The following is a 16,337-nucleotide window of genomic DNA, read 5'->3' as shown; positions in this document are numbered from 1 at the left end:
AGTTGCGGACCTCTATTATACTAGTTGACTACTTGATAGTTTTTGTGTCCTCGGACCTATCACACAACTTGACTAGTTTTCTATCATAATGTAATGCAACTTGGGTAGTTTATGTTTGGCCATGGAAGTCGCGGACCACTATCATACTAGTTGACTAATTTTTGTTTAGTTGTGGAGTTGCAGACCACTATCACACTACTTGTAGTACTCCTGTATTAATTAGTCTACTACTTCCTCCGTTATGCTTTTATTGCACCATAAAAACTTTTATTCACTTAGGCCTTGTTTGGCAAGTGGCTGTTGGCTGGTTTATTTGGCTTATTTGACCAGCTGGTATGTTTGGCTATTTATAATGGCTTTTGAAATTGGTTGTTTAAGCTGACTGTTTATAAAAGTGTTTGGTAAATTAATTGTTGGTTGTTGGTTGTTTATTAGATAATCTATGGACCAACAAGCCAAAAGCCAACAAAAAAAAAGCTACTCAAAGCAGCTTTTTCATTTTGGCTTAAAAACTAGCTTTTTCACGGGCTAAAAAGCCAATTACCAAACACATTTTTTGGATGTTTGACCACATAAAAAAGCCAAAAGCTAACCAAAAATCCACCAAAAAGCCATTTACCAAACATGGCCTTAATCTTCTTTGACTATATTTTGTGATTTATCCATTAGGAAAAATATAGTCTTAAGAGATCTTGTTAGTTTCGTTTCGAAATCTACTTTTCAAATATCAGTTTTAAAGATATTAATAGCTTGAATCCCTCATAGTGCAATAAAAAAAAGAACAAAAGAAGTATTAAGAATAAAACTATTTTTTTACGAGCGTAGTACTAATTACTAATACTCCTTTCATAGCTTATTGATCTACCCTTGTGTAATTTTTACTATCCGGAACTGGAATCTCTTATACAAATTCAGAAACCTGCGCAATGCAAGGTACCCTGAATTTTTGCTCACCCTTAATAATTAAGGAGAATAGAGAGAATAAAGGAATGTTCTATGAAAAATATAATTAAAAATCACTTATAGTATTTAAATTTACTCATAACTATTAAAAATCACTCTTATTACTTCTTCAAAAAAAAAAAAAAAGAAAAAAAAAAACTCTTCGCGGAGTATTAAAATATTAGTATCAATTACTCGTAGTACACTTATTATATATGGCTTTACTCATTTGAGTTCGTTATTTTAAATTTAGAAGTGCAAGGTATTCTTTCAAAAAAAGGAAGTGCAAGGGGGTATACACAAGTATGTTGGAAATATCATAATTTGATTTTGTATGTACAGTTTTCTTTTCTTATGTACTACGTATTTTATTTTGCAGGGAGTAAATTCAAGCAATAAGGAAAATGGTTGGATTAAAAGCATCCTTAAAATACTTTGTGGTACATATTTTTCTCTATCTTAATTTTTTCTTAATCAATGATGTTTTTAAATAGATTTTTAAAGTGATACATATATACTTCCTCCGTTTTCTTTTACTTACAACACACCTTTTAGGCACGCAATTTTAGGAGATGATTAGTGAGGGTAAACGAGCGATTTTATCAATATAATTTTTACACGAAGATTAGAATAGGGTTAAGTATCATTTGTAAAAATTATAATGAATAATATATCCGTTTACATTAAATAAACCCGACCTCAAAACACGTGCCATAAGACTGTGTTGCAAGTAAAAAGAAACGGAGGAAGTATTTAATTTATCCGTTTCATAGCAATAGCTCTTAAGCCTCTAAACCACTGTATCTATGACCATAAGTTTTCCTATTGACAAAATTGGTCCATAGTCAGATACTCAGATATAACCTCTATTGGGCTAATAAGTGGTGCAAACTATCCTCCTATTCATTCATACATTATATTAATGCATGACAATCATCATATACTTTACATTTTTATGAAACACGACATAAGGCAACGAGTGCAAAGAGGCATTGTTCAATATTCCTATTACAAAACGTGATGACCAAATCAGCAATAATATTTTTATATAATCATTTTAAAGCAAAGCCTATATTTATGATAAAAGAGAAACAAGCATGTAGTATACTATTTGACCCCTTTTCATCTACTAGCTAAATAGTAATGAATTAATAACTAATACAGTATATAACATATTCATGTGCCTCAACCATCAACTTAAAGTCTTAAACTATTGGTTGAGATGGTCCTATAACATGGATAAGGGCCAACGTGACATAGTGGTCATGGGGTTGAAAATCCACCCCTCCTTCAAAATGAAATTAATTCGCGCTAGGTATGGATGGGCATGTGTTGCATCCACATTTCAAGCCCAAAGGGCCTTTATGTGAAGGGGAGTGATAGTATAGAGCAATTAGTCTAAGGTGCACCTTAGATAGGTGCAACAACGTAAAAAAAAATCAACACTACGCTCTAAAAAATGAACATTTAGTAAACAAATATGAATATTTAATAAAAAAAAAATACGAACATGAAAAAAATGAACATTTAATAATAAAAAATGAATACGTAAAAAAAATGAACATTTAATACTTATAATGCATATGTTTCATAATCATATTATTTTTTATTTCTTTAAATTTTGATGTTCATAATTAAATGCATTATATTCATAATAATATTTTATATGTTCATACATAATTTCACATATTCATAAATCATAATGTAAATATGTAGTGTTGTTCATGAAATATTGATTAAATCTGTTTATGCATATGTTGTCTTTCTTAAATGTTTATGTTCATATTTTTTTTACATATATGTTCACCTTTTAATTGCTTATATTCACTTTAAGAAAATCAATGCTTACGTTCATATTTTGAAATGTTATGTTCACTTTCTGAAATGCATAAGTTCATATTTTTTATGTCTATGTTCACTTTCTGAAAAGCTAATGTTCACATTTAAGGGAACCTATGCATATGTTCATATTTTGCATGATTATATTCATTGATAAAAAAAAAGGCAGAAAATCAGATAAAATTCAATTCGTTAGAATTAAGAAAATCATATACTACCTCCGTTATCATTTAGTTGCAACTTTGGAATATTTTATGTCTCTCAAATAATACCCCAAAGTTGCAACTAAATGTTAACGAAGGTAGTATAGCCTAATCAATCGAAGTTAATCACAAAGTCACCACATAAGAAATCGAAAATCATACATTTTTATGCTTATGTTCACTTTCTGAAAAGTTAATGTTCATATATTTTATACCTATGGTCACTTTCTGAAAAACTAATGTTCATATTGTGCTGTTGTTACACCTATTTCTAGGTGCATGAGTGTGCACCTAAGAATATGCGAGTGACAGAGTTATAACATATTTATGGGCCTCAACCATCAGCTTAAACTTTTGGTTGAGATGGTCCTATAGCAATTATTAATACTATACCCCTTGTTCCGACCCTTAAATACATACAGGTCGATGCATTTACGAGCTCGCCTTTAAAGGGAAATCCTGCAGTGGTAATATTGTTAGATGAAGAGAAAGATCAAGAACGCTTACAAGCAATGGCTCAAGAATTCAATCTGTTAACTTGTTATGTGACAAAGGTGACAACTTTGAAAGCATCAAAGACTCCTAGATATAACCTTAGATGGTTTGCCCCTGCTTCAGAGGTACAGTACATTCTAAATGATCCTATCTTAATCCATTATTTATATATAATACTTTGTATGAAACAATTTAAAGAATATCGTTTTTTTCTTTTTTGTAATGATTACTAGGTGAAAATTTGCGGCCATGGAACTATAGCATGCACGCATGCAATATTTTCAATGGGGGCAGTCCAGGGCGATGAGATCGAATTTGATACCCTCTCTGGAATTTTCTTGGCAAAGAGGATTATAGAGAATAATGATGGGAGTCAAATAAATGGTCATAATGATGAAAATTTTCAAAATGGACACAAGCTCTTAATTCAGTTGCGTTTTCCTCTATATCCAACCGTTCAACTTAAATCAAATGAGATGAAGTTAGTGCCTCCATCGCTCAAAAGTCCTTCCACATTGAATATAATGAAAATGTCTCAGGAGAACGATCTCATTGTAAGTTCTAAATCACTTTCAAACTTAAGACTAATTCACCAAAAACTTAAATTAATAGTCGAAGCGGCCCATAATTGATTTATATACTTTATCACATAATATAAAAAGTTTGTCTACTACAGTACTATCCTAAGAAGTCCCATGATGATATTAACTCTAATTTAAGGTTTTATTTCAGCAAACTTTGTTTTTAGTATACGTAATCATTATTATTGGCTCTTTGAACAACTTGCTAGAGCTACAAAAATCAAAATTTAAATCATTTAAGTATTTATTTTTTTCTCCCGTTATTTATGTATACAGGTTGAGTTGATGTCTAGCAAAGATGTAACAGATTATAAACCAAAAATGGATGAAATTAAAAAATGGCCTGGAAGAGGAGTCGCTATAACAGGATTAGCGCCACCCAAATCTGAATTTGATTTTTTTACACGTTTATTTAGTCCCAATTTTGGAATTGATGAGGTATACATAATTATTTCTCCCTTTTCCAATTACAAATTTACTATCCCTCATATGTTTGCATTACACATTCGTTTTTTACTTATGAACAACAAATTTAGGTATTAAAAAAAATGTGTGCAAAATATTGAGCAGGATCAGGTATGCGGGAGTATTCACTGTGCAGTGGCGCCATATTGGAGCAAAAAACTTGGAAAATCTCAGCTGAAAGCATACATGGTATTTAAATTGAACTAGTTTGGGTCACGGGCGATGCTCCGAGTTATGTTTATACAAAATGAAAAAATTACCTTGAGTGTAAATAATATTTTGGAACCAATACCTTAAGTTTAAATAATAAAATAAAAATGGTAAAATTAGTTGGGGATAGAAAGAGAGTTGCAGTAGTATTTATTTTACAATTAAGTAGGAAATTACATCTAATGCTTATAATAAAAAGTTACAATTCATATTTGAATATTAGGGCCTGTTCACATTTATTGAATTAAGCTGAACTGAACTAAACTGATTGGAGCTGAACTGAACTGAATTGAACTGATTGGAGCTGAACTGAACTGAATTGAGCTGAAATGAATATTTTATGAGAGAGGGAAATTAGGAGCTGAACTGAACTGAACTGATTAGAGCTAAACAGAACTGAACTGAACTGATTGGAGCTGAACTGAACTGAAATTAAGTAAATCTGAACAGGCCCTTAATCTATATCTATACTCTATACTTATTAGTATTTAAAAACACAAATCAAAACTTTTTTATATGACACATGGCTTCACAAGTCACTCATTACCCCACATTTCACCTCCCTTAATATTTATATTTAAGTCTTTATGCATTCTACAACTTGCCAATTCAATTAAGAAAACGAATTCTACAACTTGCAAATTCAATTAAGAAAATGAAGTGTTTCATTTCCACCATAATAAAATAAAATTATTAATTAGTACACAACTACACATTACATCTATTCAAAAAAAAAAAAAAAAAAAAAAAAAAAAAAAAAGAAAAACAAACAAACAAAAAAAAAAAAACTACTCATTACATAAATATATGAATTATAAAAAAAATTGTCTTTTCATCTCATAGACTTTAAATATAGTTTAAATTAGTATGTCATTTCATATCCCACAATCTTTATGTATATATATATCTAAGTAATCTAAGTAAATTTCTTCATCTTCTTTCACAGTTTTATCCTCATTTTTTTTTCCTTTTAAGTTATAGAAATAAAGCATACCTACATATGAAAATAATTAACCCAAGTAATAATCCGTGCATTGAACAGGCTAAAAAGCTAGTTAATTTAAGAATAATGTGACTTTAATTGCGGAATAGTAGTAATGAAAAGTTGAGAATTAGAAGAGATGTATTGGTTCAAATCTAATCCAAATATTAATGTTTTATCATGTCATCATCTATGTGGTGTTATCTCATAAATGTTATGATTACAAAGTATGGCACATGTCATTAACATGTTATTAATTAATTACAAAGTATTATAGATTTGCTACATAGCAACTAAATCTGTCGTCGAACTTCAATAGTGATATTGACATAGTGTCATAGTGTACTATGCAATTAAATCAACAACATTCACTGATTCACAAACAAAATTGTTAGATTTCGGGAAAACTTCTCAGTCTATAATGTGTACCATAACCTACCATTGATCAATATATATACGTAGTATATAGAGTTTTACAAGACTCGTAATCCTAGTACGATCAATATACAAATATATTATTCTAACTTGCGACAAGTATTTTACTTTAATTGACTTTTTTCATTTATTGTGTGGGTGACAGGCCTCTCCAAGAGGAGGAATTTTAAGGCTAACTGTGGATACAAAAACACAAAGTGTGCTCATTGCTGGTGAAGCGGTTACCGTTATGGAAGGCTCATTTGTTGCATAGACTATTTCATTATCTTATTTTTACCATTGAGTTTTTTATCCTATGAATTTTATATATTGATGCGATTTCTTTGAGTAGTAGACTATATGATTTTTATATAATTCAGAATTGATGGATGTAAAATGGAGTTTGCATTTTTCAGATTTTATTAATCTTGCAAACTGTCCAATGTCAATTAATTTTTTTTTTTTTGAGGCAAATGTCAATTAATTATTCAATTCATTTAAAAAAATGAGTCAATATTTTTATTTTCATTATTTAAAAAAAAAGAGATCAACTATAAAAATAAAAAATAAAAACCTGGATTTACATATTTATTTCAAAATTTTTATACAATCATCCATGTATGTCCCAACACCTTCTAAAAGTTCTAATTATAACAAAAATGCCTATCTACATGCATATTATTGCATCATTGCTCTCAATCACAATTATGAGAATGGTGATTACTTAATTTTTGATTTCCGATAATATATCTGTCACTGAAGTGTATGTGCCAAATGTTATCATCAATAAACTTAAGCATACAAATATACTCCCTCCGTCCCTAAAATACATTCTTGTTTGTAAAATTACATGGGAATTAAGGAGGAAAGAATAAGACAAATAACAATAATGAAATATTTCAATGGGAAATACAAAACATTAAATGATGTCTTTGAGTAAAACAAAGATAGATTAATGATTAATGATGCCATGTCATCAATCCGTTGAAAAAAAAAGACCAATAACATGCTTCTAATTGAAAATTAAGAACCAATCATATTCATTAGGTTAGTTATGGGAAGTACAAACTTGAGAAAAACGATGGAGATAGAAAATAAGAGTGAAATTAGGATAGTAAGAGTGAGAAAGCATTAAATATACAACAGAAAAAGAGAGTAGATTTGGGATATTTGAAAAAAAAAAATTACTTAAAATGAAAAGGAGGAATGTAATTTTTGAATACCCAAAATAGAAACCATGAATGTAATTTAAGGACGAAGGGAGTACTATAATGCTTCAAATAATGACAGTTATGTTACTTTTTGCTAATTTCGGGCTCAATTCGGATCCTTAAGGACTAAAATAATCCCTAAAATGGCTATTTACAATATACTAACATTAAATAACTGTAATTTGCAAATTTTTCATAAGCCAATGAAAAAGTGAAATTGGATTGCAATTTATGAGTACAATTTATCATAACTTTTGAGATACAATTTATACTCCCTCTGTCCCCTTTTGATAGTCCCTTATGGGCATTTTTTGTAATACCCCGTATTTTCATACGTATTTTCCTAATTAATTAATTATGAATTATTTTATAAAAAGGGTATTTTAGTAAATTTATTATTATGAACCAAAATAATATTTGAATTTTGGCGCCAAAAGTATTTTGAAAACTAATAATTATTTTGGATAAGATTTATTATCCATTTATCCAATTTTAAAATCCGGATTATTTATATATTTCGGGTATTTTAATTAAGGCAAAAGCTATATTTTATTATTATTTTAATAAGTCCAAAAATCCTATTTATTTGACTAATAAATTTTGGATTTTCCTATGTGAAAATCTGATTTTATTAGTTAAATTATTTGGTGAACATTTGGTATTTTATTATTTAATTATTTATTACAATAAATATAAATTACACAATTATTTTTAATTCCTTAAAACTAGCAAAATATATTCCTAAATACTAAATAGGAGGGCCGAAAATATGAGCTTAGGAAAGCTCAAAAATTTCGGCCATCCCATGAAGATTTTGGGAAAAATATTTTGGTAATTTGTATTTTTAATTATCTCCCAAAATCTCCTATTTTCCTTAATTCTAATTCTCCGTCTTTTTAATAACTAATCATCATATTTTCTTGCCATTCATTCTTCTTCATTATTCCCCAAGTAATTCCAATTTCCTTAATATTTTTTCATGACATACATACCTTCCATATTCAATTATACACAATCCCTTCAAATATCAAAACTTTCTTTAAATCTTTGCTTAATTCTCCAATTAATCTCTTAAACCCTAATTGTTTAGGGTAAAAATACCCCAGGTACGTGGCCCAATCTCATATTGACACGTGGCCCAATAAGAAGGCGACACGTGGCCCTATGAGAGTGTGACACGTGTCCACCTGACAGGGTGACACATGTCAGCTATCTTTAAATACACAATATAACATCAGAAAGAGAAAAAGGCCCTGATTACATCAGGCCCAAATCCCGAGAAAACCTTGAAAGCCGTAAAACGGCGCCCCTCATGACACGGGGCGACCTCTGATTGCGCAGCCAATCATGTCACGAAATTCTAGGTTATAAACCCTAGAGGGGCACATGTTCCCACCCCTATAAATACCCCAATCATTTATGATGGGAGGGGGGATTTCGACGTAACATAAATATAGAGCACTAAAAGCTCCAACTTCTCTCTACTTTCTCTCTCTAGCCTTTTCCGGTTTCCGATCACTAACTTGATCGTCGGAGGCGAATATTCCGGTCACCGGAATATTCGTTGTTTTGCAGGTGTCCAAGTCTCATTGTCGGCAGAACGTGACCAGTATCCGAGGGAATCACAAAAAACCCCGAAACATTTGGCGCCGTCTGTGGGGATACTCGTCCGTTATGGCAATAGATGGTCAGACACCCAATTCTGGTCCTCGTCCAGGCAAGGACGGATATGTAGAAGACATACGTACTACCATACATTCAAGCAATCCTTTGACTGCCTCATTTGAAGAGGCCGAACAACCTCCTGTTACCCCAGCTACCCTAATGTCCGAGCTGACTAAGCTCCGCAAGGAGTTGGCGGCTACCCAGCGAAAGGGGGGAGGAGGCACTTCCAAGAAAGCCAACAACAAGACCAACGCAACTGATGCTGGTAACACCCCATTCCGTCGTCCGTATGGAAGGTCTCCCCGAGTCCCAGGGACCAACCTCTCTAGCCTATTGGCGAAAACACAGTCGGCTGGGGGGAGGGGCAGACAGCCGACAAGAGTTGAGACTAAGCCGTCACAGCGTTTCAAAGACGCAAGGGATTACATTCGGCACAGGCAAAGGGAGAGGGCCGCATATTCTGACACGGCCTCTACCCCAACCATGCCGGATGAAGCCTCCAACCAATCTTTCTCTCAATACACCAACACGACCGTCTCCAGCAGAAGTCAAGCCGTTCATACCATTACTCCCGTTCCAGTTCAGCCATCACAATATCAGCCCCCTCAAGTACTCAATGGGTTGATACAGCCAACTCCCCAAGTCTTTGGGCAATATGGGCCGTACGGTCAGATGTTCGGCCAAGCTCCCTACCTGGCTGGAACGTCCGCTCAGCCTCAGCCTATCGATTGGCAAATGCGTTTGTTGAATTTGGGAGATAAGCCGCCTCCGTTTTCGCAAGGCATACTAGCGTCCCCTCAGCCAGCAAAAGTGAAGAGTGTACTAGTGGGTGCCTATGATGGTACGGGTAACCCAGAGGAGCACATTACCTCGTACAGGAACTTGATGTACTTGCAAAGTGTAGATGATGCTACATGGTGTAGATGCTTCCCGGCCACTCTCAAAGGGGTGGCCCAAGATTGGTTTAACAGCCTTCCAGCCGGATGCATCAATTGTTTTACCACCCTCAGTTTGTTGTTTGTGGGAAACTTCTCATACAACATCCCACCAAGAAAGACAAGTCTCAACTTGGCCACAATTGTCCAAGGAAAGAATGAAGGACTGCGCTCGTACGTCTAAAGATTTAACCAAGAAAAAGCCCAAATTCATAATCTTCCGGACGAAATGGCTTACTCAGAATTTCTCCGGGGATTAAGGCATAATGGTTTTAAGTTTGATTTGGTAAGAAAAAAGATTCGGTCATACGCAGGTGTATTGCGGGAAGCCGAAGCCTATATTGAGGCCGCGGACTTTTGTTCGCTCACCAAATCAGAACAGCCGGCCAAGGGGGCTGAGAAGAAGCAATCTTCTCAGCAAGACTCGGTCGGCCGAAAGAGAGAAGGAAACAAAAGAAAAGAAATCTGGGTGGCTGATGACAAGCAACCCAAGTCAAAGAAAAGCAAGACGTACGAACCTCAGTATGAGTTCAACAAGGATGGGTACTCCATTTTGATGGAGATAAAAGACAAGTTTGAGTTTGAGAAGCCTCAGCCTTTGAGAGGCTCGGCCCAATACAGAAACAAGAACAAGTATTGTCATTACCACAAGGATGTAGGTCATGACACGAACGATTGTATCAATCTGAAGAGGTTGTTGGATAAGTTGGCCGACAAGGGTCTGCTGAAACCCTATGTGACCAAGTCCAAATTCACCTTCAAACGGACAGACAACACGTCCGAGAAAAAGCAACAAAGCGATAAGAAAAATGACAAGGAAGATGATGGGAATAGCACTGATTCAGGCTTTGTGGCCGTGATATCAGCAGGCTTTGCTTCAGGCGGCCCTGCCATGAAAGGGATCAAGCGGGATGCTCGAAATTTGTCAAATGTGATGCAAACGAACGCCGTTAAGGCCGAGCCATTTCCTGAAGTGATCATAAGTGAGGTTGACCGTGGAGAGGTCAGGGCTTTGCACAATGATCCCATGGTCTTTGTCATGAAGATAGCAAATTTGAAGGTGGGACGAATATTGATTGATACGGGCAGTTCGGCCGACATCATCAGCCTGTCTGCCCTAAGGAATTTAAGCTTCCCAGAAGATGCTCTCCAGGATATCACTCACCCCTTGGTAGGATTTGGGGGGAATGTCATTCATCCGGTCGGACGGATTGATCTTCCAATCCGTTTCGGGCAGAAGGGAGAGGGGGGAGACATGGTCGTCCGCTTCCTTGTTGTTAAAGAGTTGACCGGATACAACGTCATCCTTGGCCGCCCCACTCTAAATGCAGCCAAGGCGGTTATAGTGCCTCACTTGATGTTGATGAAGTTTGAAAGGTCGGACGGAAAAATTGGAACAATTCAAGGAAGTCAGAAAATGGCTAAGGAATGTAATCAGCTGGCCGTGAAGCCGACAGCGCGCGACCCAAAACTGTCCGAGCCAAAGGAAGAAGGAACCTCACTCCCAGCATACCAGGTCGGCCAGAAGCGTAAGGCGGCCAGGGCAGAAGAAGCCTAGCAATTAATGACTGTCGGCCGGCCAGATGAGTTGAGGCCCCAGTCGGCCGGCAGCCACCAGGATATAGTGCTTGACTCCAACCACCCAGAACGGACAGTTAGTGTTGGCACTATAGCCTTGGGATTGCTTGGGGATGAGTTAGTCCAGCTGTTAAGAGAATTCAAAGATGTGTTTGCATTTGAAGTTGGTGAAATGCCAGGAATAAGTCCTGACCTGGCCGTGCACAAGTTGGCCGTGAACCCTCTGATAAAGCCTGTCCACAAGAAGAAGAGGAATCACGGAGAAGAGAGGAATCAGGCGGCCGCAGCCGAGGTGAAAAAGTTGCTGGACGCCGGTTTCATTCGGCAATGCTTCTACCCAGATTGGGTGGCCAATGTAGTTCTTGTGAAAAAGCCGAATGGGACTTGGAGAATGTGTGTGGACTACACGGACTTGAACAAGGCGTGTCCTAAGGACAGCTTCCCTTTGCCTAAGATTGACCGTTTGGTTGACTCTACGGCCGGACACGCCCTAATGAGTTTTATGGACGCATACTCCGGATTCCACCAAATTCCTTTGTGGGAAGAAGATCAAGAAAAGACAGCGTTTGTGACCGAGCAGGGGTTGTATTGTTACAAAGTTATGCCATTCGGCCTCAAGAACGCCCCTGCTACATTTCAGAGGCTTGTTAATACAGTCTTTAGAGACCAGCTCGGCCGGAACATGGAGGCATACATTGATGACATGATTGTCAAGTCAAAAGAGCCGGCCGACCATCTCAAGGATCTACGAGAAACGTTCACCGAACTCAGGCGGCATAAGATGATGTTAAATCCAAAGAAGTGTGTATTTGGTGTTGAGTCCGGCAAGTTTCTCGGATTTTTGATTGATCAACGTGGAATTGAGGCCAACCCTGAAAAAATTCAAGCCGTCCTTGACATGAAGTCTCCGAGAACAATCAAGGAAGTGCAAAGACTGACCGGCTGTTTAGCAGCCCTTGGAAGATTTTTGTCAAGGTCAGGGGATAAGTGCCGTTACTTTTTTCAAACCATTAAGAAGAAAGCCCTGTTCGAGTGGACAGAGGAGGCCGAGGAAGCATTCGTACAGTTGAAGAGTCACTTGCATACATTGCCTCGCCTCGTCAGTCCGCTCAGGAATGAGAAGCTATACATCTATCTTGCCATCTCTGAACACTCTCTAAGTGTCGTCCTTCTTGCTGAGAGGGACGACCATCAGGTCCCAGTGTATTTTATCAGCCATGTACTTCATAATGCTGAGCTTAAGTACCCCCCAATTGAAAAATTTGGCCTGGCCTTATACATGGCATCAAAGAAGCTGCGGCCGTATTTTTTGGCACATTCAATTGTGGTCTATACAAACCAACCCTTGAAGAAGCCGTTCTCAACATTAGAGGCAAGTGGCCGCATGCTCAAGTGGGCCTTGGAGCTCAGAGGTTTTGACCTTGTGTTTGAACCAAGGAAGGCAATCAAGGGGCAAGCTTTTGCGGATTTTTTGGCTGAAATGACACGGCCTGATCTTCAGCCGGCCGGGGACCAAGTCTGGAAAGTGTTTGTGGATGGTAGTGCAACAGCGACCGGATGTTGAGCTGGTATTATATGTGAATCTCTTGAGGGAGACAAGTATGAGTACGCATTGAGATTTCAGTTCCAAGCGTCAAACAATGAAGCTGAGTACGAAGCATTGTTGGCCGGCCTAAGGATGTGTAAAGCGGCCGGGGCAACCAAAGTTGAAGTATGCTCGGACTCCCGGCTAATAGTTCACCAAGTCAATGGTGGCTTCGAAGCCAGGGAGCCGGCTATGATGAAGTACATGCAGCTAGTAAAAGATGAGGCCGAGAGCCTAGAACATTTCTCTCTCAGACAAGTTCCTCGATCAGAAAATCATCAAGCGGACGCGCTCTCCAAATTGGCTTCCTCGGCATCATGTGATACTCCAAGATCAGTGTTTTGGGAAGTAAAGGAGAAAAGGAGCATTGATGCCGAGCCCGTTCAGATAATAGATAGAAGTTCAACCTGGATGGATGGAATTATTTCCTACTTAAGGGATGGAATACTTCCGGACGATCCAAAAGAGAGTTGGCTAATGAAGAGGAGAGCGGCCTGGTTCGAGATGAAGGATGGGGAACTATTCAAAAGAGCCTTTGTGAAGCCTTACCTTAAGTGTATAACTCCTGAAAGAGGGCATGAAGTGTTGGACGACCTTCATCGGGGACATTGTGGCTCACATATTGGAGGACGAGCCTTAGCTGAAAAAGCGACACATTTGGGTTATTACTGGCCGATCTTGAATTCGGACGCCATGAAAATGGTGAAAAAATGTGACAAGTGCCAGAGATTTTCAACCCTTATTCATCATCCAGCAAATAGTCTATCAGCCATCATTAGTCCGCTTCCTTTTGCTAAATGGGGCATGGACATTTTGGGGCCGTATACTTCTGCATCCGGCCAGAGACGATATGTACTAGTGGCAGTGGACTACTTTACTAAATGGGTTGAAGCTGAGGCCGTCCGGGGCATCAAATGGACGGATGTGTCAGCCTTCATTTGGAAGAGCATAATCACTCGGTATGGGGTACCTCAGTCAATGGTGTTCGACAATGGACCTCAGTTTGAGACGCGCCAACTCAAGGAATGGTTGGGGGACCAGGGCATAACTCATTGTTTTGCCTCAGTCGGCCGACCACAAGCCAATGGTCAAGTTGAGGCCTATAACAAGTTGATTTCAAATGGGATCAAGCGCAAGCTTGAAAAGGCAGGCGGCCTATGGGTAGACGAGTTGGTCAATGTGCTATGGTCCATACGGACAACAGCAAAGAGTTCTACAGGGGAGACTCCATTCTTTTTGGTCTATGGAGCTGAGGCTGTACTCCCAATTGAAATGTACGAGCCCACTTTGCGGGTAATGCTTTATGATGAGTCGGCCAATTGGGAGGCCATGAAGACCGCCCTAGACTTTCTTCCAGAAGCTAGGGGCAATGTGGCGCTTAGGCATGAAATTTATCGCTTAAGGATGACAAGGACATATAACCGCCGAGTGTCTAAGCGGCCGCTCAAAATGGGGGATCTAGTGTTGAGAAAAATGGAAGCTGTTGGCCGTGCCAATGAGGACGGCAAGTTGACCCCAAATTGGGAGGGGCCGTACCGAATTAGGGAAGAAGTCCGAGACGACACATATCGCCTTGAGGCAATTGATGGCCGTCAGATCCCACGGACATGGAACACTGACAACCTGAAGAAATATCATGTTTAAGTTTTATTTCTTTAAGCACTTAGCCAAAAAGCTGTGTATACAGCTAGGTCTACTGACCGAGCCTTGTAATTAAAGCCATACGGCCACAACAATGTGCCTTTGACAAAATTAATGAAAAGTCAGGCATTGTTGAACTATTTGTTGTTTTACTTGTGTTTATTTGCATATTATTATTTGTGATTAAAGGCCGAATGAAATAATTTACTAAGTTGCTTCTAATATAGCAACACGGCTTATCATTCTTTCTAAATGGCCGAAGTGAAAAGGAAGCAAGGTTGCTCCCAATATAGCAATTTCGCCACACAAAAAAAAAAAAAAACAAAAAAAAAAACAAAAAAAACTGATTTAATTCAGAGATCAATGCGTCCGCCCAATTCTAGGCGGACGATTGAGGCAAGGTATTCCGAACTTGTGTAGAAAACAAGTGTCCTTTACAAATAGGGCAAGGGCATACTTAGGCATTTAGCCCGGCCGAGCAAGGAATCTCTAAGTTGAGATAATACTTGGGATTTCTAGGGTGCGTCCGAGCGATAGATTCAACGGACTACTCGTACAATGATAGCCGAACGGCCAATTAAATTGATTCGGTGCTTCACCTAGTCCAAGGGCAATCATTACTATGATTTGATTAACTTGCTAGTCGTCATACCCTTTAAGGTATAAAAACTACCAAGTTAATCAAACCACTTAGAGAATGGACTAGGCGAACACCGAATAAAGGGGCATACCCCTAGGAACGTACGAAAAGGCCTAATGTTGAGACGTACGAAAATCATTCAAAAAAAACAAAATTGCAAAAAATTGCTAAGTATGAAACAGAGTTGAAAAACCGCTCAAAAGGCGGACAAAATTCTCATTGATTAGACCGCTCAAAAGGCGGCCGGAAATGTTTACAATACCGCTCCAACAGGCGGCTTCAAATTAAAAACAGAAAAGAAAAGTACAAGCTAAGTACAAAGAAAGATGAACAAAGAAAAGCTTGGAAGCTGAGCAGACGGCTGCTGGAGGACCTGAGCTCTACTTAGCCGTATTGTCTTTGGCAGGCTCCTCCGTATTTTTGGCGTCCGTGACCTTGGCAGCCCCGTCGTCCGCCTCCTCCTCCTCATCTCCTTCTTCCGCGTCCTCTCCGGACTCGGGCGAAGTAACTACTAGCTCGGGAGGAGGCTGGCCGGCCCTCTTTGCCTCTTCCCTGAGGCAGACATAGTTCAGCCGCTTCTTGAAGCGTTCTTCATAGTAGGCGGCCTCACCATCATCCACCATCAGCTCGAAGGCATCGAAGAAGTATGCCCTAAGCCTGTCTTCGGCATTCTGCTCAATGCGGACGATTTCCTCCGCGCCGGGCGGCCGAGTAGCTTTTAGCTGCTCAGCATAGTTCGAAACGGACTTCTTCAAGGCCTCAACCTCGACCCTCAGCGCGTCCGCTTCGTCCAAAGCAGTCTTAAGGTTGGCTTGGGCCAACTTCAGCTCACTCTTCAAGGCCTCAGATGCCTCGAAGCCCAGCCTCCACTTCTCTTTCTCCAGGACGGCCTCGTCCCTCTCAACCCGCATGGCCTCCCTGGCCAAGGACTCCTCTTCGAGTGCCTTGCCC

General features: G+C 38.3%; 1 protein-coding gene across 1 annotated transcript; it reads left to right on the top strand.

Moving 5' to 3' along the window:
* Positions 1 to 1,346: 1,346 nt before the first annotated feature.
* On the top strand, positions 1,347 to 6,405 carry LOC145615552 (uncharacterized). The gene is made up of 6 exons (XM_081670625.1): positions 1,347 to 1,382; positions 3,407 to 3,604; positions 3,713 to 4,033; positions 4,337 to 4,498; positions 4,631 to 4,714; positions 6,298 to 6,405. Exons 1-6 carry the CDS (start codon positions 1,347 to 1,349, stop codon positions 6,403 to 6,405), a joined length of 909 nt encoding a protein of 302 aa, XP_081526751.1.
* Positions 6,406 to 16,337: the final 9,932 nt, after the last annotated feature.

This window comes from Chenopodium album, chromosome 25 (assembly GCF_948465745.1).
Source record: "Chenopodium album chromosome 25, dcCheAlbu1.1, whole genome shotgun sequence".
NCBI classification, from domain to species: Eukaryota; Viridiplantae; Streptophyta; class Magnoliopsida; order Caryophyllales; family Amaranthaceae; genus Chenopodium; species Chenopodium album.
Note: the sequence above shows the minus strand (reverse complement) of the source record. Positions and strands in the feature narration are given on the sequence as shown.

Bases quoted from the DNA above. Each gene is read 5' to 3' on its own strand.
- LOC145615552 (XM_081670625.1), top strand. From the start codon at position 1,347: ATGGTTGGATTAAAAGCATCCTTAAAATACTTTGTG. The intron at 4,034-4,336 runs GTAAGTTCTAAA...TTATGTATACAG, and splicing joins CTCAGGAGAACGATCTCATT to GTTGAGTTGATGTCTAGCAA. The intron at 4,715-6,297 runs GTATTTAAATTG...TGTGGGTGACAG, and splicing joins CTCAGCTGAAAGCATACATG to GCCTCTCCAAGAGGAGGAAT.